We start from the raw sequence: 23640 nt of genomic DNA, 5'->3' as shown, positions 1-23640 counted from the left end.
TGATTATAACAAGGAAAACTGAATTTTGATGATAATGATGATGACAACAATGATGATGATGGTGATGATGATATTGATAAAACTCTGGACTGAAACAAAGATTCTCTAAGAATATGATGCAAGGCCTAGGATTTGTAGCATATTATAATACATTCTCACAATCTGGCCTTGGGAAGTGAAGAAAGTATATAACTGAAGAAACCCCAAACAATCAAGTGGTTTGAGAAGTGGGCTGTTGTATGGAAGCATGTGAGTTCAATCCCAGCGGAGGACAGGGAACAGTCCGAGGACTGAATCTGATAAAAACAACCCACTGATCTTCCACAAACCCCACTAACATGTTATATAAACACTGCTGCCAATACCATCCCATCAGTCCTGAATGAGTCAGCCTCACCATTTACTCTATCAGGATAGTGATTATTAACACAGAAGTGGTGACAAATGAAGGTGTGAAACATGGAAGAAAAATACCAGGCCTCAGGGAATAACCATCATGTCTATGTCCAAATCTTATTAAAAAATCAGTCCAGTATACAGAGCAGACCATGGTGATGTGAGTGGACCCGGCCTCATGTGTACGAAGGTGTCCACTCTACCGCACTACATGGATCAACCAAATCATCCTGCATTGTGGATAAACTATCTTGCAAAATTTGATGGAACAGTAGCTTTGGTAACGAAGATTCTAAAGCAATACGAGGCTGCAGCATTAGAAAAGCTCACATACACAGTTAGTGAGAGAAGACCTGAGTAGACAGTGAAAATTAATATCATGCAACATCTGTCATGAAAACCCTGAGTTAAACGACACAATCTGGTACATAATCCTTTAAAGTTAATACAGTGTTCAACACAGTACTGTACCTGTAACTGTCACCAACACTACATACTTTATGCCTTACAGCCAACACAACCTACACCCACAATAACATGCCAATATTACCAAATGACTCTAGTTACTTTGATACCCTTACCTCTAATACGCTGTGTTTCTCTTTCCTCACTCTCCCTATGATTAATATGCTACAGAATCTACATCATTCTTACAGCTGTATATACTCAGATCTCTCTGCAAACACAATTTTCAGGCCGAAAATAACCATATTTCTGCTAAAACTGTGCATCTCAAACTATGGTAACAGTGAAAACCAGTCCCATATCACCCCTGTTTACATATTTTCAAACATCCTAGGACATTACTCATGTGGAAAAAATATAATGAGATTCAGATTCAATGGTTCTTATTCTTAGGAGTATAATCCACCTCTAACCATCTCAAGCTTTGTATCATAAAAGTACGACATACATGGAGCACATTTGGTTTATCCTTAGACAATTTTTTTTTAACATAAAAATATATATACATGAAAAATCAGATTCAGCAGTTCATCCTACCTGAGTCAGTGCTTGGAAATACTTACAGCAAGGACTACCTTCTATGCAAATGGATAAATAGTATAAACAGGTCAATGATGTTACTGCACATCTTTGTCCTCATGAGCAAGTAGAGATCTAAGAGTATAAACAAACTGGTGCTAAATTCTACCCAAACTTTTAAACATGCTAGTTAGATTTATGCATCATACATTCGTACAAAATTACAGGATATGACAAATGACAGCGAGTACAAACCAGCTTGGTCAGCTAATAATACATATACAGTGACTAAGACTCATGCAAATAATAAACTTCACACATTTTTTTTTTTTTTTTCAGTTGTACTTCCCACAGGCTAATATCCTACTTTACTGTATACATCCCATACAAAGTTACTCCTTCACAAATATTACCTTCAACTACAATGGGTCATTATATGTCCCTCCTTTTTGTTATTATTATTATTATTTTTTGTTGCTAACCCCTTCAGCCTGATGATGTCAAGTCTTGCTTGTCTCTGACACTTTTACAGAACTCAGGGAAAGGACTCTTGCTCTGAAAGAGTTAATGAAGGCATTATCTTGTCTCTCCAGTTTGAAAGATCTCTTATTATCTGCATAACACTGTTTTGAGACAGCATAAATAAAAAGAATAACACATCTCCAGGCTGAAGAAGTTAAGTAACACAAGAAAGTCTTCTAAAGTTCTACTGATATCTATAAAGCTGATATGTATGTCAGTTTCCAGAACCAAATTATGTAAAGAAGGTTACTGTACGATACGATACTCAACTTTTACACAAGATGGTCACACTACCTTCCCATCCGACCATTTTAACCTATTTCCTTGGGGATGATTTGAAGTAGAAGTCAATCCCTCGTTGCTTTGGTCCCTGTCCAGTGTTATTCCACTTCCCACCTGCTCCTCTCTTGCTGCTGTTAGGTGTCTACAAAAGAGAAAAAGCAAATATAAACTGAGTGGTCTATTTCACTTCTATGCTTTCTCTACATTTTTGGATCCTGTTACCGCACCCTGTATTAAGGTGGGAATAAAGGCGACAATGACAAAGATGACAATGATGCTGATGGCTTGATAACTGAAGATGAAGACAATGAAGATGATGATGATGATATTGATGGACTGATGATTAACTGAAGATGATGACAGCAACAATGATGATGACATTGAAGATGATGGGTAGCTAGCAGTCAAAAACATACTAACAGTTGTGTACCACTTACTGATGAAAGGAGGAAAAGCATTCAAACAGACTGCAAAAACAGACGTATGCTATAAATTCACGGAATCTCTCTCTCTCTCCTCTACCTGGGTCAAGTTAGTGTTGTGAGGTAGGCAAGTGAGGCTGAGTGCAGGTTTGTGAATAATGATCTGAAGAGAAGAATTATAACAAGTCCTATGAATAACATTATATGTCATTTTGATGTTTCAAGCAAAAGAAAAAATAATAATAATAATAATAATGATCATGCATCAGGGAGAAAGCTATGGATAAGAAATTTGCATTTTAAGCACAAAAAAGTAGATAAACATACCATAACTGGTCTGTGTCTTGATTTCATAAAGCCATGAACTGTTCATAAAGAAAAATTATACCACCACCACCACCATCACCACCACTATATTTTTTGTCCCACCCACTGATGGAGTGAGGTAGGATCCAGAACACAGGGAAAGAGAAAGCACGAACGAGGATGAACTATCAACGGCATGCCAAGTGAAAAGGGACAGAAACTCATCCATATGCCAGTCAAGCCCAAGGAATCTTGGCACTACCTCACATACCTTGCTATCTGCACATCTCTCTCTCTCTTTTTGTTATTTCCTTTACATATGCATTTCACATATAAGTGCCATACAGAATCATATCCAGACATTAAAACTGAGTTTATATTGAAAATACATAATCTTTGGCCTGGGTCTGCTATGAATCCTATGCAGGTCAAGGTATCACAAAGGTGGTGAGGAAAATCCCTTCCCAACACTGTTATTATCCCAAAGAAATAATGAACGTACCGTCTTGTGATCATGCCGAGACCACTCTGGTGCCACCACTAAAGGGTTAGGGTAAGTCTCCCCAAGACTGACACCCGCATGTGACAAGTCAGCAGAAGTGACGCGCCATGGACAGTGAATAGCACCACCAGGGATACCCTTCAACTCTGGCACCCACAGACGCACATAGTCACCCTGGAACACAGGTGTGCTAAATAAAACAAAAGTTACAATACATGATTAATGGCAAAATGGAATTTACCTGCTGCTTATAAAGATCATAAAATATTTCTGGGGAGTCCGTAACCCAGGGACTGAGGCACTCAGAGATACAGTACTGTCCAAGGGGAAGTGAAAATTTTTGAGTTCATACATACATACATACTGTACTGTACAAACAAGCAGACAGTGATTCATGTTTGTATGGGTCAAACTTGTTAACCTAATGGCTGCTCTCATAACTGTACAACTTCTTGTAGTATCCAAATCATCTACTAACCTTGAGGTACCTTCTCCCACTTTCATCTTTTGCTTCATCCTGCCCTGCCTTGAGAGTTCTCCTTTCCCGATTCAGTTTTATGCAACATAACACAAAATAATTCTCACAAACAAACCTGTAAGCATCACTTCACTAACATATTAAAAATCTATTATTTCTGCTCATGAAGATCTCTCTCTAATTGGACACACTTTTTTCTTCAGCTTAGGAGAGACTTCTCTAACTGAAGGGGTCAGCTGTCTGAAGTTCATTACCGGACAGCACTGCACTTCTCCCAAAAATGTGTACAACTCCCCCTTCACAAACACAGAGGGGTCCCTTCACAGTACAGTATATAAAGGCAACATCTCTCTAATGTCTTTCTACCACTTTCAGATCTCATAATTCAGCTAGATTTTGCACCACCCCTCCTTCTGCATCATTTTTCTACCTCGGTAACAAACTCACCAACACACTCCATAGCTACAGTCACTATGGCAAATACTCTTAATTCTGGATGAACCATATGACCTCCCTTGTATAGGCCAACCAGTCACACCACTTTATCTTTTATGTACCTAAAACATTCCAAGTATAACAATGATCATGATACCTACCAGTACATCTTTTGCCATCAGCACTGTTCAGGTAGGGATTTAAGCTATAGTTGCTGTATTAATTATTCATCTTCAGCATCACCATTTACCTCCTCAATATGACACAGTATTCTTAATTAATTCTTGCTGCCTCCACGTGATTTGATCCAGCTTAAAAGAGGTTACTGGAACTATGGGGACAAATACAGCTTTCACTGGTCCCTTCACTACAACACGTGTTCCCAAAGATGAATATTAGTGTCTGGAGGCATCATGAATATCGCAAAAGAGTATGTCACTGAACTGAAGGGGCAGTTGTTGTTGATCATCCCCAGTCTGTCTCACCGAGCAGACTCATCAACTGCCTAGGGAACAACTACTACTACTACTGCTGCTGACAAGCAACTGCCCGTGTATGGTCATCCCATGTAGTGGACTTACATTCCCATGCAGCTGACAGTGTCACAAGACAGTGATGCATGGGAAGAAGTGTGAAGATTTGGTTCCTGGAGGGACACTGCATATGTGCCACTCCTCCCAGTCGGCAAGGGCACTACAGTGGGTTCCACATCACCTCACTATCTAGTAACTGTTTATGGTTAAAATACAATTCCTTCTAACCTGTACCAAACATGTATCAGTCAACTGTCAGTATCTATACTGCACTACATCCCAGTACCTATCAACACAGTCAGTCACACACAGGCATCCTAAGTTCTTACCTTAGGATCATAATCCATGGCCTGTTTCACCATGTTAAACTTGCGATTCTCTCTGGGGTCATTGCCAATCCCAGCAGAGTAGTTCCAGTTGCCGTAGTTGCTGCACACATCATGGTCCAGCTGGGGAGCAAAAGTGAGCCATCACCAACAAATGTCATCATTATTATCATGTGATACCCACCTCCTTCCTGGGAACCACCAACCACAGAACAGCTGTGACAGAAACATCTCTGGGGCACAGTCATTTTTTTTTTTTTTTCCTGATATAACGGTCATCCTTCAACCTCATTCCTCTATTGCAAACATACTATTTTACTCTTATCTTCCACTCTGTGTATGACGTTCATCTTTCAGTGTTAAGCTCAACCTCACTTCTACAGATTTTCTTTGGTACCTTAACTACAAATACAATATACGTTATTATCAAGCAAATATATTAACTACTCCATCAAGGACAGCACACACGATTTTTGGGTGTACGACAATTGAAACAGCTGAGATAAAAATACGAACACTATAAAGCATGCACGTGGGAACCCACCAGCTGAGACTCGAACCACTCTGCCCCAAGTCGCCAGTCCAGGCCCAGGTCCTTAATGAGAAAAGACGCAACATTCTGCCGTCCTCGGTTGCTCATCCAGCCAGTCTCTCGTAGTTCACGCATGTTGGCATCCACAAAAGGCACGCCAGTCTTGCCCTCTGGTGGTTAAGGGTAGCTGAATAACCTCCAAGATACCACAACAAATCTCAAAAGAAAAAATGATCAGGTATGTCAAGAAAGCTGACAGAGTGTGCTTAACCTCTGAACAGGATCACTGATTATATTTTTGCTTTTTGTCTTGATTTTTGTTCAGAATATGATTAATATTCTGAACTGGAGGACAAACCCTTCAAAGACCTTTTCATGACTAGGTTGCTCTTTTTAGTTGCATAATACTGTCTGGTGGCACCATGAATAAAATGAAAATTACATCCTAAGGCTGAAGAGATTAAAAGGTAATTCTGCAAGTATTTTTTTCCTACCAAGTGATTCCTACCTCACCTATACAGTCAACCACTCACCCTGCCATGCCTTGAACAGCTTGGGGTCCTGGCGCCACTTCATCTTCACACCCTTGATGCCTGACGGGTAAAACACTCGGTCGCCGTACTTTGCACACACAAACCTGCATTTGGAAGGAGACTTATTTTGATTACACTGCCCAACTATTTTATACTTTCTTGTAATACCCTGAACCTTCTTTCCTTCATCTCTCTTCCTTTTCTTGTGCAGTAATACCCTAAACCTTCCTTCCTTCACCTCACTCTTTCTCTTTCAGTTCCTCTTCTACTTTCATTGCCTACCCTTGTCCTTCTCTTCACTACTTCATTACCTCTCCTCACCTCTCCCTCCATTCCTTCCTCTTTGCACAGACCCCACTCTCTCTCTCTCTCCTCATTCTTCCCTCCCTCTCCTTCTCCTCCTCCTCTATTCTCTTCTTACCCACCTTCTCTACTCACTTCACTCCTCCTTTATTTTCTTTCCTTTCTACCATTCTTCATCTTCTTTCCCACTCCCTTTCTTCTCAGCCCCTACCTCCCTTTCCTTCCCCTCCCCCCTCCTCCTTCTCTCCTTACCCCACTCTCCCTGCTCTCTTCATCCCTCCCCCTTTTCTTTCCTTTCTACTCTTCTTCTTCCCCCTTCCTCCTCCCTCTGCTCTCATCATCCCTCCCTCCCTCTCCTCTCTCCTTCTCCCTTCCCCTCACTCCCATTCCTCCACTTCTCTTCTGTTCCTACCTCTCCCTCTGTTTTCTTCCTCTCTGCTCTTCTCTCCTTTTCTTTTCTTTCAACTCTCCTTCTTCTCCCATCCTCTCTGCTCTCCTTACTCCTCTTTCTCTCCCTTCCCTTTCTGCTCGCCTCACCACTCCCTCCCTCACTTTCCTCTCCCTGCTCACCTGAAATAGTCCCTCCATATCATCTCAAATACGACCCAGTAGGTACTCTGGTTTGCGGTTCTCTCTTTCTCATAGCGCTTCACCTCGGAGTACACATAACGTGGCGACAGACAACCCAGAGAAAGCCTGTGGTACAAAGTTAAAATTAATTGAACACATTCTTACATCTACAAACCAGTCAGTCTTAGTACTATACACATGTGAATCAAGACAGTCACATACGTTCAGTAAGTACAGTTTAACATGGAATGTTTGAGTTCTTGAACTCTATAACCTATGGATATAATTTTTATGTAACTGTGGTTAACACTGGATGATTTTATTCATCCTAGGAGACTCCCTCAGAGTGAAGAGATTAAAAACTGTATGGCATGTTCACATTAAAAAAAAAAAAAAAAAAAAAAAAAAAAAAAAAAATCTATCTACAGCCACAGTCCCAAAATGGGTTGTCAATATGAAATAAAAAATAAATAAGTAAATAAAGTCTAGATATTGATTTTTAAATAACATTCTTTAAAAATCAAGGAGGCTGTTTTCTTCTTGCGAGACTGGATGAAGGTCCATTCCACTACGCGTTTCTCTTTCTTGCTTCTGAACACTACCCACCCCATTTATTTAGTGAGGAATAGGTCATGATGATGACAGTGATGATGATGATGATTATACCTCTGCCACCACTGATAATGATGATGATGATAATGATGATATAATAAAAACAACTAGTAAAGCATTATTACCAGGGGCTAAATTTGGTAGAATATTTGTCCCCAAGGAGGCCGTTGCGAGTTTCCTTGTATGTGGCCACACAGTCGGTCTCCCAGAAGTACTCCTTTACTCTCCTCAATGCTTTGCTCTCACCTCCACTGAGGGGGAAGGCACTGCGTTTATCTACAGCAGTGTCTGGGGGGCATATGAGATATATCTGTATAAAATTACTTTCACAACAACCAGAAATATACCATACACTATAAATTTTTACCAATCAGTAAATGAAAATAAATTTAATTTTTATGCTAACATTGCATTATTTACAAAAAAATTCTCAAAGTAAATAGGCATAACGGCCATGCCACGTTGAGTACACCGCTTCCCATCTGATCAGCGAAGTTAAGCAACGTTGGGTCTGGTTAGTACTTGGATGGGTGACCGCCTGGGAACACCAGATGCTGTTGGCATCCCTATGTGTCAAGTGGGGTTGGTGGAGGATTAGTGCCCCTCCCTGTAAAACAATTAACTCTAAGCCCTTGACCACCCTGTTTGGGATACATGGCATCTGGCAATGAATGAATGAATATATATATATAAAAAAGGCTAGCTTCATCAGATCCAATGGATGGATATAATACAATTACAGTACTATAGTGTATGATATACAGTAATACTAAAACCACAGCAAAATGGAAGCAAGCTAGGAAATACTGTGTCCATGTACAGAACCACATCACACAAAAGATAATGTCGTATGAAGGATGACTCATACACTGTACAGACGAAAACAGCAGACCGATGAGGCAGCTTTGGCATGTAACTGAAATTAACCGAACCTGGATACTATGCAGCGTATTTCATTCCAAACTTCTCAGTGGGTCAGTGATCATGACAAATACTATCCGTTAAAAAAAAGTGGAGAAAATACAAGTGACAACATACAGAAGTCCCTCTCTTATTAGCCTTCCATCAAGCTATTCAATGTTCCTTCATCAGGAGTGCAGGAGCCTTATGCATATGAAATTACAGACATATACTTTTTCAGCTCATCAGCCTCAATTAATTAGTCAGAATGATGAATACCAATTAACAGGCAATACGATGATAAGACCAATTTCTGATTAATTACTGATTAATTGGTGTAACACTAATCTTCTGGTAGTTTACTCACACAGCTACCAGTTCAAAGTTTCTAATAAAACTGTTTGGAAGTAGCAATAATAAACCCCCCCCCCAAAAAAAAAAGAAATAACTGGATTCAAAAGGCTAACTTACTACACGTGGAGACTTATTTTTTTTTTTGTCTTACCATTTCCTGACAATTTTATTCAGTTTCAGAAATAAGTTCCGTGAGAGAAGCATGTTGAGTTACATACACAGACAAATGAGTTTGTGAGTGTTTTAATGTTGACGTGGAAGTGATTAAATGCACTATGAGAAATACTTTGAGATGGTTTGACCATGTGGAGAGAAATGAGAATGTAACACTGAGTAGAAAAATGTATCTGAGTGAGGTTGAGGGGGAAAGGGAGACCAAGGATGCAATGGAGGGATGGTGTGGAGATATGAGAGAGGAAGTTGTGTGTTGGGGGAAGGGCAGCCAAATGGCAGAGGGTAGGGTAATATGGATGTGATTTAGCTTGTGGCCACCCTTTACAGGATTAAGACATCTGTCTATAGACAGACAGATAGACTTCTGAAACTGGAGGACTTAGATATGGCCTATTTAAACCCAATCAATACAAGAGGCCTTTCTTAATTTGAATAAAACTGTCTGGAAACAATAATAATGAACTACACAAGATGTCATCAAATTCAAGGTGTCAACAATGGGCACTAACCTGGCACTCCAAGATCAGCGGGGGAGGGCAGGTCACCAGGGGAGCAGCCGGGTGGGAGTGGCCTGAGTGTGTCTGGCATTGACAGTGGTGGCCTGATACGACTCTGAGCTTCCACCGCCTTCCGAAAATTTGTGTACGTGTCGGGGACTCTGGGGAATAAGAGGAGCATGTGACCAGATGATACAGTCAAAAACAGAGAATGGTTGTTAAAAGGTGAAATGAGTGATGATGATGATAATGATGATGATGATGATGGTGATGGGGCTGCAACACTGATGACAATGCTGAACACACAAAGTCATGCATAGTCCACACTCACCTACTGACTGTAAATGGCAGGTCGTCTCTGTGATACAGCGTGGCACCCCAGATGGGATGGAGGGTCACACCAAGTTTTGTACAGCCTTCTCGCACACCCGCCTCCACATCCTTTTCTTCCTTTGTCACCTGCCATAGCAAAATATAGTAAGTCCTAATTACCAGCAGCTTCTTTATGCTCTTTCTTTTCCTTTTAAGCCATGGGAAACAATAGAAAAACTGCTTATTAAAATTCCATTGTTACCTATAAAACTGATCAGTTAGTTATTCCAATTTACTGTACCAAAAGTAAGGAAAAAGCTGTGACATTATAAACCACTTCATCCCTCACTTACAATCAGGACTCTGTATAACATAAAGTTACCAAGTGTTTACAATGGGAAGCAATACAGTTTAATAAAGCTGTAGCTAAGCTTCTTATTCATCTATTAACAAATCTACAACACTACCATCCATTCACATGATGTTGTGCTTCCTTCGTGTGACTCTACAATGAAAACACATCAAATGGTTTACTGCACTCCAAGAAGCCATTTACTATACTGAGCTGTAATCACACAGGCAATAAGGAACACCTGGTGGTCTTGTGGGTTGGGCACTCCAGCAAAATGTGGCCCATCAGAGTTTTAATACGAGGGATGATTAGGGTTAATTCACGGCTCTTGCTAACTGCCGATGGTTGAGAGCCATTTGGCTCCTAAGGTTTCAGATTTACGAGCCAAATAAATTTTTAGTAGCCAAACTGACTACGAGGCGAAATATTATATGAGTAATAGGTATATTTCTTTATTTACACATTGTGATGATTAGAATCATATCATGCAGTTTTAAACATTCACAATGGCAACAAGGAAGGAAAGACTTGATAATCGATCATAATGTGCTTTTTTTGTACATTTAAGTGAGATTTACTTATTTTGTAGTTTACTGGGTTTTGAAGTGGATGTATTTTCTCCTTGCCAAAAGGCGTCTTGCATGTAAAATTTGTTCACCGAAGGGAAAAAATACTCACATTTGCGAGCTGTGGCTCACCAAACAAGAGCCCTGATATTGCTCACATAATGCCATTCATGGTTGAGTGGTTACTCTCACTGTAAATGTTTTGAATAAGTCGTCTAGTCCTGGACCCCTACATACCTAATCAGTCAATGATTAACTGGATTATGATGATGCTGACTCATATGTACCATTTGACTGCTCTCTTATCATTGAGAGAATGTAAAACAACTGCTGTAGTACAATATACAGTACAGTAATCATTATAACTGCTAAGTATTACACAAGTTTAGAACATCATCACCATATCTTTGATGTCGTGCTTCCTCCTAGGAACCCCCGGGCAAGGGATGGTCATGACAAACCATTTTCACGCCACAGTAGACCCTCCCTATAACGAATCTCAACAGAATAGATTTCAGCTTTAACGAACACCTCACAGCCCACCAAACTTTTGTCGGCTATACCAAACAATGGTAGTTAAATGGGGCGCATCAGGCAGCCTTTCTGAATGCCTATGAGCCCACCGCACTATCTTCAGCTATAATGAACAATGGTCATTAACTGAGGTACATTATGCAGCCCTTCTGAACTGTTCCCCATGCACAGGGTGACTCAGAACAAAGCTGCCAACGTGATATTGTACTAGCCATGAAGAAGTGCTTTGAGATGGATGTGAAATACACTGCATGAGGGCAAAATTATGGGCCACGTTAGTATAAAATGGGTATACTTTCAATTTTTAGTACTACAGTACAATATGATATTGTACTCATTTATTTACGAAGCTGTACTTCAATTCCCAGCTTAAATTCCCACTAGAGGGGGGAGGAGGAGGAGGACCCTCAGATTTAACAACCTTTTGGCATCATCAAACTTGGCTTCCCCCCAATTAGTCAGTTACAATGAGGATCCACTTTGTCCTTATACATGCCTCTCATTCATACAGCCACTCCTCCTCTTTCCCTTCACACCAATGTACTGCTCCATTTTCTTCTTCCATACCACATACAGTTTTTCACTTTTGACAAACTTTCGCCTTACTTTCGAGGACTTTTTTTTTTGGCATCCTAGCTAGCTGTGTGTATTCCTTGCAAATGTCCATAAGGTGACATCTCAACTTCAACATCTTTAAGGTGATTGCTTCCTCATTCCTACAGTCCTTTCCTTCTTGAATAATCACTAATTTCTCTGTCATTTATGTCATCTATGCCACTTGTGAAAATAGCTGGCACAGAAAATGATAATATTCACAGGCTATAGCCTATACACCCACGTCATTCACTACTGAAATGTTAGTTCCCTACTACAGAGCCTGAAGTAATACACATTTATGTAGAGTTACTTCACCTCTCAATTAACCATCCAACCATCCATCCATCATCTAATCTTTAACTGCTGAGTCCAGGATGTCTTTTTCACTCTTGCCATTTCCATTTGACTTTATTTAGCATAGGATACACTTTCTGAACTGGAGGGGTAAGTAAATACATTAATAAACTTCAGTATGAGTAGCCTGGCATAAGCAGAATAAAATCATCTGGTTTCAACAAGAATAAACTAAAAATGATGTTACCCACACTCAAGAGATTTACTGCCCCATCAAAAGTGTAAACAGGAAGGTCTCAGCTACTCAGTCCTGACATTTAAAGTGAGAATGACCAACCACAAAGCTTGATATGGCTATGTACTGGTACACTTACCATATTCTCCTTACATGTTTCCAAGACACTTATATCAGAGGAGAGTACACTGAGACAGCCAGCAAAGGTCTTACCTCCTCTTGGTAGAAGACCTTGGTTGGGGTGGCAGGTGGGGTGACGTGGAGAGAGGTGAGTAGCTGTGGTATGACCTCCTCTGGTTGGCCCCACCGCACCACCAGGTCACTGGTGACATGACACAACCACTACATAAAAATAACAAAAGTACTGTACAAGACCATGATCATCATCATCATAACTCAATTTTCTATTAATCTATGAAGTGGGTGGGCTCCAGTGACAGAAAAAGCTGAAAATTAAATCATTCAAGCTCCCTGACTCCTAGTTCCACATCAGGCCCAATCATCTACGCATACAGTACCTGTCTAATATTTTTCTTTTTAAATGCACCTCATTCACACCTGCAGTCATTCCATCAACTGTTAATTTAATAATTAATATTCAGGTGAAATTCTTTTAGTATGTTCTTGCTACTACCAGATAATTTTATTAACTTAGAAGATGCATCTTGTATTCTTAGGGGTTTAAGGCTGTATTTTATTCCTCCAGTTTGAAAAGCATATTACTGCTTTGAAGACAGTATTAATGGAGTGAAAAAGTTGTTCCCAAGATGAACAGGTTAAAGTGGAACTGCACTCACCTGCCTTTGGCCAGCAAAACGTTCCTCAAATCCTGGACAGACTGAGCAATGAAACGGGCACGGTGGTGGGCAGTTTTGGGAAAGTTATGGTGGTAGGTGCCCTGGAAGTGGCGGGGGTCAAAGCAGTACAGAGGCAGCACCATCGTTGCCTGTTGGTGTGCCCTCAGTAACACCTACAGACACAAAGCCTTAGTGTTATCATTAATGAAAATTACGTAAAGAAAAACCAACTCTTGCTTAACATATGGAAAATTTATGTAAGAAACATACCACAATATTAATGAACCTCACAAAACAGCTTTCTACAATTTCAACTGTTGGCACACTCCCTGGCAGTGAGTGGGCAGGAGGAGTGGGAGGGAACGTGTCTGTCTGCTTGTGTGGACAAGTGCTGACACAGCTGCATGTAGCTAATACAAAACCATCCATTTTCGTAACATGCTCATAACACTTATGGATTTACCATGGCCAATGATTTATTTACGAGCATATTTGATGATGCAAATGCATGATCAATAATCAGTTCAATTCTATATCTGAGCTATCCCCATATTTAATGTCTTGTCCATTTTATACATAATTTTTGTATATACACCACACAAATGTCAGTTACAAATATCAAATTTCCAGTTTCTCCTTTTATGCTTAATGCTAGTGTTCATTTTAATGTTTGTCAAAGTTGCCACTGATACCATCAGTACATCTGAGTCTATATTTATATAGCGGACTGCATTTCTTCATGAACATGGTACAGTATAAAGTTATGGATTACCGTACTATGTAAGCTTTTCTGATATAGTATTCTTTGACTTAAAAAAAAAAAAAACAAAAAAAAAAAACACTCATGTTGTCACCATCGTCATCAGCCATTTGAGTGTCCACTGCAGGACCGGCCTATCCCGAACAAAGTGGGGACGATACAGCCAATGTATCTCTACCAAGTGGCTTAGGCTGTCTGGAAGAGATTGTATGTAGAGTGAGAAGTGCTTGTAAGTGCAATGAAGTGATGTCCTAATATTGCAAACCACAATGGTGAATGAATTTGGGACAGTGTGTAGGAGGAGGAAGCTGAAAGTTAATGTAAACAGAAGTAAAGTTATGGTGTTTGAGAGGAATGAAGTCACAGAGTGTGCAGTGAGGTTGGATGGTGAGGATATGGAGAATGTGAGTGCATTCAAGTACTTGGGTAGTGTGATGAGTAAGGATGGAACTTTGGGGGATGAAGTACGTGAAAGGGTACAGCAGGGAAGAAAGGTTGTTGGTACACTGAAAGCAGTGATGAGAAATAGGGAGGTGAGTATGGAAGTTAAGAAATCACTGCATGATGGTATTGTGATCCCTACCCTGACGTATGGAAGCGAGGCGTGGACCTTGCAAGAGAGGAACAAGTTAACAGTGAGAGCAGTGGAAATGAGTTACTTGAGAGGAGCATGTGGAGTGACGTGGAGGGACAGGTTGACGAATGAAGAAGTGAAGGAACGTTGTGGGGTAGATGTGGATGTGGTTGAAAAGATTAGGAGAAATACACTGAGGTGGTTTGGACATGTGGAGAGAATGGAGAATGAAAGACTGACTAAGAGGGTGTATGTAGGTGAGGTGGAGGGAGGGAGAGGGAGGGGTAGACCGAGGATGAGGTGGAGGGATGGAGCTGAGAGGTATATGAGGGAGGGGGGGGTGAGTTGGGGGGAGGGGAGTCAAATGGTGGGTGACAGAGTGACTTGGAGGTGTTTTGTCTGCGGCCACCCTTTGCTGGATTAGGGCGTCGGGCTATAGATAGATAGAGAATAGACAATAACTACTGTAACTCTTTGTCATAATATTTGCTTAAAAAGGATCAGTCTGTGAAGAACACAGATGGTAGATATATTATTGGTCTTCCTCCATGAACTCCTACTGCATTCTATTCCATTCTTAACCAAATTGTATCTGTTTCCAACATAAGCCACAAATGTTCTGATGCAATATATGGTACGACGTATGAAATGGTAGTCATGTTATTTCAAGGTTCTCAGCACTAGTAACTTCTTTAGTGGAGCTGGTGATTTTTACAAACATAAGATCAACCATTATTACTGTATTACGGTATTACTGTAATATTTCTCTAATATCTGATGATACTGCACAAACACAGTGCAAACAACTTACTTTTGCAGTATTATCACAACACTTGATTATGTTCTAATGACAAAAAAAATAACATAACTGCCATATGTCTCAGAGAGTGGACATACTGACTTAAAACAAGTAATAATATTTTACTGAACTAACTTGTAAGGGAAGATAATATTCAATTGGAATGGATTTTGATCTTGCAATAATAGTTCTAAAGTGGACACATGAGAGGCCATTAACCCTTTAAACGCGGATCGTCGCGTTTGTGACGCTCGGCAAAAAGGACATAACGGCGGAGCGTCGCATTTGCGATGCTCGGCAAAAAGGACATAACGGCGGAGCGTCGCGTTTGCGATTCTAGTAAATTTTGAATAACCGCGGGCAGGCAGGCTCCAGCTGGTATTGTCTATCAGTACCACCACCCTTTAGCTACTTTTAGCACACTTGACCTTTGTACCACTGACCTCCGTTGTTGCCAAGTATCGCGTTTTTCCCCCGTCCCCCCCCACCAAGGCCCCTGCCAGCCTGGCTGTGATACATGGCAGCGCTCTGAGTGCTCAGAACTGTAAATCTACGCTCTCCTCTCACAAGCAGTTTATGCTAATAGGAAACGCTTGTTTCCCCAGTTGTAACACTAGCTTTTTTTCTCACGGTTTGCCCCTGTTTAGCGTCAGTTTACCGCAGGCTTTCAAAGTGACATTATGGCGAGTTCTAGCTCTTCCGAGTCAGTGCAAGCGGCCGACAGGAACAAGAATAAAGTGACGGGCGTAACGCAGAATAAAATGCGCGCCGTGGTGATCTTTTGGGAAGTAATATGATTGAAAATAATGTAGAATACATGTTTTTAGCTGTGAAAATGGAAATGTTTGTTGAGTGACGGGAAGACCGCCACCGCACTGCATGTCGGCCGTACGCTCCGTTGATTTTAGCCTTATTTTCAGTGCTTATTGTACAAATACGGATTCCTAACTACCTTTACGTTGTAGTATAAAGTTTACTGTGACAGAATGAGGCTGTGGTAGAGGGGAAACCGGGCTGCTGGAGGTGTGAAAGTGAAGATTTGGTTACCCAACTTTGCAAGTCTCCACAAGTCCTTGGGTAGTCCACGAAGGCTCAACACCTGTCTCTGGAGAAAGCTGAATGTAAGTACTATCTGCCATACCAAGTATAATGTTCTAGGGTTAATCTCTGATTTTTGGCGAATATTTTCCTACAGGTACTCAGACCGCGATACAACCCCACCACTCAGGGGGGCGCGACTGTACACGGCCGCGTTTAAGGGGTTAACCATACTGTCATTGTACTCCACAAGTACAGTATTTTAACTTACCTCATTGTCATGGTATCGCAGGTCATTTCTCAGCCAACACAGAGCAAGTGATGATTTGTTTACTTCCATTTTTTGCACTCTGTATTCTGCCCTCTGAAATATATAAATTAGACATTTAAAAAAAATATATATATATAGGCTATATATAAATATTTTCCTAATCTGAATAAAATAATCTGGCATTAGGCAAAATAAAATACTAAAACAAAATCACTTCTGTAAGCATTAAAGTGTTCATGCACAGAAAGAAACTGTAAATACACACACAGAGAGAGCTATGCTAAATGTACAAAGCAGTTATCACACAAACTATAAACAGCACATAATACCTATAGCACACTATATAAAATATTGTAATAGCATGATGGTGGACAGCAGTGAAGAAAGCTCTTGTGCAGTGCCATTTACATACTTGTCATTTACAGGTGAGAAGGAAACTGGTGACTTGTATTCTGCATCTTTTCCATCCATTTATCATCCCTTTTTATCAGCACCAGATGCACCCTAGGTTAGGTCCAGAAATTTAAGGCAATGATGACCACTCACTCACCCTTCAGCAGCATTAAATAATCAATTAATCCCAACCCTCCTCGGCTCAAAGTTAGACCCTCACAGTCTGCTTCCAGCTGAAGCAATTTCAACTAAGAGGCCATGCAGGCATTCACCTGTTTGTGGTTCCCTTTAAACACCCTTTCAGTAACTATTCTTCCTTGTGTTTCAATCCCAGATTTTCCTTCTAGCTCAAAACCCTGCCCACTTTTGTTGGGATTCTGTACTTATGGGCAAGGAAGGGACATCACCTAAAAAAGTGAAATATCTGCACAAGAAATTATTACTGTATCACAGCTGTAAAATGTACATAGCCATGAATAACCAATGAAGTATAACCACCGGTAAAGGTCAATCTTCATGAGCTTTCTTTGGATTTTCACTACTATAAATGTTTTTTCCAACAGAATAGATGTCATCATGAAAGTATTGTGGTAAGATGGATTAATAATGGGAAATCTGTACTAATTTATGGTAATTCTGAATTTTTTAAAACTCTCAAGTCACAACCTTTAATTGCCATAGTTACTAAATGAGTGGAGGTGTAGCTGCAGCAATCACAAGTAAACAATTCTGTGCATCCTTTTACCTTACTTTGGTTTCTGCCATGACTGGTATTGCAAATATAACATCCAGGAGAGGACTCTATGTGAGAAGGAAACTGAGCTGAGTTGGTCAACAACCTAATCCAATATGGCTAAGTCATGTGCAGTGTTTATTTCTGTAGGTGTTCAAACCCCTATTTTGGAAAGACTACTGGGAAGACAAAGATTTAAAAAGAACTTTGTATTTTGTTAATTCCTGTAGGTAATCTAAGACTCTGGAAACAGTTTGCATACAATTCTCTCTAGAAATTGGAAGTCTACAAGATATCATTGTGATCTTGTGGAATCATGGTGGTTTCCCATATCTGACTCATGCAAATATGGAAGGTGTACTATACAGTATATTATTTAAGCCCTTCATTCTGAGTGGGTCCTTCCTTACGGTAGCTAAATAAAACTGTCTGGCATTGGTCAGAATACCATACCACACACACAAAAAAATATTCTTGGGTTGAAGGGATTAATGGATATTGTTGCTAATCCATGCACTCTGATGGGGTCTCTCCTAAACTTAAAAAACATTCTAGCATTAACCAGAAAAAAAAAAGCAGTGTACATCCTCTGGCAGAAAGGGTAAAGAAGGTGGTAACACCTTGGGGCTCAACAATAATATGCAGACTAACAATGTAACTCGGCGCACCAAGACCCAATGCAACTCAGCCGTCTTAAATAGACTTTTATTTCATGGATCGCACACGAGGCTTATCGACAGATAATATGTCAACAACCCTTGTTGTGCCTAATAATCTGACTCATCAAGCAAAAACAATTCAAGCTATATCTAATAACATGTAAGAAAGCAAAACTGTAGTTACACAATAAATTAACAGACCACGTTGCTGTACGTCACCTGAAGTCCAGTATTTGGCGAAACAGTTTTTTGGAACAGTATATTATTCCTCTTTAGCTTCACTACCCGACCACTACTCCGTCCTAACATACGTAATACAGAATATTAAAATAAAGTAATTCGTCTGAGCGACGCCTGAACTCCCGCCGCCTTCTCCTCAGCTGGTCTAGTTTACGCAAGAATGTCTTGCTAAACGAACTTCATATAGGAACCGCTTTACCAAATAACAAATTGCTCTGTAAAATCAACGTCGATGCCCTGGTTTTAATCACTACAAGATTAAATAAATTTATAGAATACGATTATGTATTGCTTAATATACCAAAATATGAAACTAATGAAGTTTTCCACAATCCCGAAAATTAGATTGACCTATCATGTTTACATCCGTGACGTCATAAAAACACATTACGCAAGCATCCATAGCCTCTATATGCACACTGGAGAGGCTATCTCATCAGCGAGCGTGTAACTTTGGCCGCCATATTGAGACACCAGCACTCGTCGGCTACATCATTGAAATGCAACTGGATCACTGTTCATAGCTTGCTGTTTCTGTTTCGCTGTTGCTTACAAAGCTAAGCAATGGGCCACGGCACTATATTTTCAGAAATCATTGGCTGATTTCAAAAGGGCGTCGGGTGTAGTGCTTAAACAACATCAGCGCCGCCCTGGGTCCCTGGCGGCGGTTACACAAACTACGCGGTGCGACCCATGAGAAAGTCTCTTCAAGTTCATACTCTAGAGCTAAGAGCTCAGTGATATGCATTAGGCAGTCGCTACTTGATGTAGGGGGTGGGGGGGGAGCAACAAAATAAGGGAATATAACAGTAACAGGTGGAAATACATCTATGAATTTACGAAAAGGAGACAAAGAACAAGAAAATAACTAGGATTTAATGAAAGTCTCTGAACACTGGAGTATTCAAGTTTCTTGTGCAGTTTGTGGGGAACCAACACTGAGCATTGTACGAAATTTGATTAGGATCGGAAAAATATATTCGTTTCATCACGGTCAGAACTACTGTCACGAAGGCAGGGTAAATAATTCCGACCATGCATTAGCGGATAGTTTGGCGGGGTAACCAATGACGAAACTAACTGCTGTTCAAAACAACAGGCTGAAGACAAGGCCACAAAGCGGGGCCAACTTTGAGCTTCTCGTGTAACCTGGACATTTGGCCTATTGACGTCAAACCTGGAAAATTTTGTCACGGACTCTGCGATAACAATTACGGTACTCGAATTATGGTTAAAGTCAGAGAAAAAACTCTTCGTGTCCGTATACCCGGAATTCTTCCCAAGACGGCACTGAAAATAGTTTGGCCTTGAAATAACGAACAATTTTCATCGCATTTTAACCGAATTTCGTGGCACTCACTTGATGTAGTGCTGCCTATTTTTTTCCTTCACCTTTGGGGACAGGATGGCTCAGTGGTAGAGAGCCTGACTCAAGATCGAAGGGTCGAGAGTTCGCGCCCCTTCCGGGTAGGTGCCCTGCTGGGAGACGTAGCGTTGTTCCGTCACCTAGCGGGGCAATATGATCAATCAAGGTCTACCTCGGAGAATTCATTTCTCCATATTGAAAATCCTCCCCCCCCCCAAAAAAAAAAAAAACTTCATCTTTCATTCTTTTTCTGTCTTCCCTCCTGTTCTCTCATCTTTCCTGTCTTTTTTATTACTCTTCTTTCCTTTTCAGGTAGCTTTACATTGAGTGACCATCCTATTGGTTTCCTGTAAGCCAGGAAACCATTTACAACGGTGGGTGGTAATCATAAAACCAACCCACACGTGTTCCCTACGTGTCAACAAGTGGGTTGACAGAGGGTTAGTGCCCCTTCCCGTAAAACCACTAACTCAAAGTCAAACGGCCACCCTTTAGGGAATTATGGTGTCTGGCTATTGATAGATAGTTCGTTGCTAAGTAGCCAGTGATGAAAGTGACCGTCTTGCAGAACAAAAGCTCGAAGATCAAGGTCACATGGCAAGGTCAAACTCATGCATGCCGTGTATCCTTGATCGCTGACCTGCTGTGCTCAAACCTAGTAAGGTTTGTCATAAGCGGTCTGTCAACCCCTCCAACAAATTTGGTTAAAATCAGAGAACTAATCCCTCTAGTATGGCCGGAACTATTCTTACCGCGGCAATGAGAACAGTTCCCGCCGTAAAGTAACGAACAGCTTTCATCCACTTTATCCAAATTTGGTGGAGGTGTTGCGGGGTGCCCCATGACAGCGTCGACTGTTTTTCTGAGGAACAGGTTACAGATCAAGGTCACTGCGTATGGTCGGTTTTGAGTTTGCATTGTCACCTTGACACAGGACCTATTGTGCTCAGACCTAGGAAGTTTTGTTATGTGAGATCCGTTAACACTTCCTCCAATTTTGCTTAAATTCGGAGAAAAACGATTCGTTTTAGCATGGCCGGAACTATTCTCACGGCGGCAGTGAGAAAAGTTTCGGCCTTGAAATAACGAAAAAATTTCCCGCAATTTTAACTAAGTTTGTAGCTGTTGTGGGGGAGCGCCAGTGTTCGAAAGTCGGAGGAGGGAAAGGGGGTTGACCTCCTTATGTATTATGATAACCCATGGATCTACAGTAGACTGCAGGAGGACCACTGTAGGCCATAAAAAAGACTCCCCTCAAATAAGATGTGTTGATCATAAGGGGCGCACTTATTTTCATATATGACTATTCTGAAAGGAATAAAGACATAACCATAATTATCTTGAAAGTTGGAGACACAGGACTTCACTTGCAACCTATTATTGGTTTTGGCAGGTTACAGGAGCTCACTGGTGCAACGCTACACCAGTTTAATTGTCAGTTCACCTTGGAAATTACTCTCCCACTGAATCTAGCTGGAGACTCATGCTTCTTAACAGCAAAATACGATTATTGCTCTTAATTCTCTTTGGTATAGTTATAAAATGCATCCTTTATTTAATATGATCATAATGTACGTAAATAATATATATATATAGGAAAATAGTAAGTATGATTCGCAAGGATGAAAGCATGTAACCAGCAGAGTTTGTGTGTATGTGTTGGGGTTTTTACTCGACTTCCACACCATATTATCAGCCACTATATACGTGTATATATCATCGTCAGCCTTATCATGCCACTGCAGGACATAGTGCGCTCTCAATTATCTGGTAGGAAACAGCCAATATACCCCTCCTGGCTGGCTTATGTCCATAGTGGGGTGGGGGGGGGAGTACTTTTAGTCTGATGGATGCTAATAAGTCCTTCCAGTACTGTTGCACTTACCTAATCTGGTCCTACTAGGTCGATGCAGTGCTCAAGGCTGCTCATCACTATAAGGTAGCACTTGACAAGCTTGCCCGCAAAAATTTGCGGGACTAACTAATAACCTTTCCACCTCAAAATGTTTGCAAAAACAGTACCGTTATTCTTGTTTCCATACCGTTATTGAGTCCACAGCAACCAATTCTGACCAGAAAATATATATATATATATATATATATATATATATATATATATATATATATATATATATATATATATATATATAAAATCGCATATTTTCGCGTGTTGCGATTTCAGATAACTTCTCACCGTCGTGCGCTCTTGTGAAAGAAATGCACAAACACACAGACACACACATGCACAACGTGACTCTCTCTCTCGTGTATACAGTGCATATATATATATATATATATATATATATATATATATATATATATATATATGTATATATATATATTATATATATATATATATATATATATATATATATATATATATATATATATATATTGCCAGATTCCATAATCCTGTAAGGGGTGGCCATTTGACTTTGAGTTAGCTGTTTTACGGGGAGGGGCACTAGCCCTCCACCAACCCACTTGCTGACACAGGGAGCACGTATGGTTTGCTATATGATTAACATTTTTCTGACCCTCCTTGGACTTACCCTGACCTAATGCAAAAGAATTAGGGCTTTATCTCTCACCGCTCTTGTGAAAGAAATGAACAAACGCACAGACACATGCACAGCTTGACTCTCTCTCTCTCTTTCTCGTATATATAGTATATATATATATATATATATATATATATATATATATATATATATATATATATGTGTGTGTGTGTGTATGTGTGTGTGTGTGTGTGTGTGTGTGTGTGATATTAAACGAAAATTACGTCATAATACATTCAGGGCTTCTTTACCTTGAATTTTTGCACTGAACCTCTGCTCTGAAGACCGAACCTGTGACTTTGCCCTCTGACCCTGACCTTCGACCAGTTGCTTCCACAGTCGACTAAATAAAAAAAAAAAAAAGAGGGGGGGGGGAATGCTAACCTTGGCCAAACTTCCCTTTTGTCTGCACCCGCAGGGAATATGGGGTTATCTGGCTACCACCAAGCGTGGTAAATGATTTCCTGGTTTACTGGAAATAATTTGGCTTATCCCTCACTGGAGTCACCTAAAAATAACACTATCGAGTGAGTGGACGGTGGGCACCCTTACCCATGACACATTATCTATCTATCTGTCTATCTATTGCCAGACACCCTAATCCCGTAAGGGGTGGCCACAAATCGCCTCCATGTCGCCCTGTCCCCCGCCATTTTATTGCCCTACTCCCAGCTCACACACCCCCTCTCTCATATACTTCTCCACTCCATCCCTCCATCTCATCCTTGGCCTCCGTCTGCCTCTCTCCCCCTCCTCCTCACTCACGTACACTCCTCGTCGGTCTCTCACTTTCCATCCTCTCCACATGGCCAAACCACCTCAGTGTGTTTCTCCTAACGCTTGCTATCACATCCACATCCACACGACAACGCTCCTTCACTTCCTCATTTGTCAGTCT

The 23640-nt window shown here is 40.6% G+C and overlaps 1 protein-coding gene and 1 non-coding gene across 2 annotated transcripts; one reads left to right on the top strand and one right to left on the bottom strand.

The window, feature by feature from the left end:
- Positions 1-2128: 2128 nt before the first annotated feature.
- Positions 2129-18929, bottom strand: LOC145417323 (cryptochrome DASH-like). Its single transcript, XM_080286002.1, has 13 exons — positions 18795-18929; positions 16791-16883; positions 13349-13521; positions 12765-12873; positions 9993-10120; positions 9674-9822; positions 7862-8024; positions 7125-7250; positions 6252-6355; positions 5731-5888; positions 5190-5309; positions 3415-3588; positions 2129-2326 (listed from the first exon to the last, which is right to left on the bottom strand). Exons 1-13 carry the CDS (start codon positions 18882-18884, stop codon positions 2219-2221), a joined length of 1695 nt encoding a protein of 564 aa, XP_080142128.1. The 5' UTR covers positions 18885-18929; the 3' UTR covers positions 2129-2218.
- LOC145417688 (5S ribosomal RNA) lies at positions 8181-8299 on the top strand. Its single transcript, XR_013900551.1, has one exon. It is a non-coding gene; the product is annotated as a 5S ribosomal RNA (ribosomal RNA).
- Positions 18930-23640: the final 4711 nt, after the last annotated feature.

Source organism: Coenobita brevimanus, chromosome 110 (genome assembly GCF_032717465.1).
Source record: "Coenobita brevimanus isolate Jiangsu-jjx chromosome 110, ASM3271746v2, whole genome shotgun sequence".
In the NCBI taxonomy this organism is placed as follows: Eukaryota; Metazoa; Arthropoda; class Malacostraca; order Decapoda; family Coenobitidae; genus Coenobita; species Coenobita brevimanus.
The sequence above is the reverse complement of the archived record's forward strand: the minus strand, read 5'-3'. Positions and strand labels throughout refer to the sequence as shown.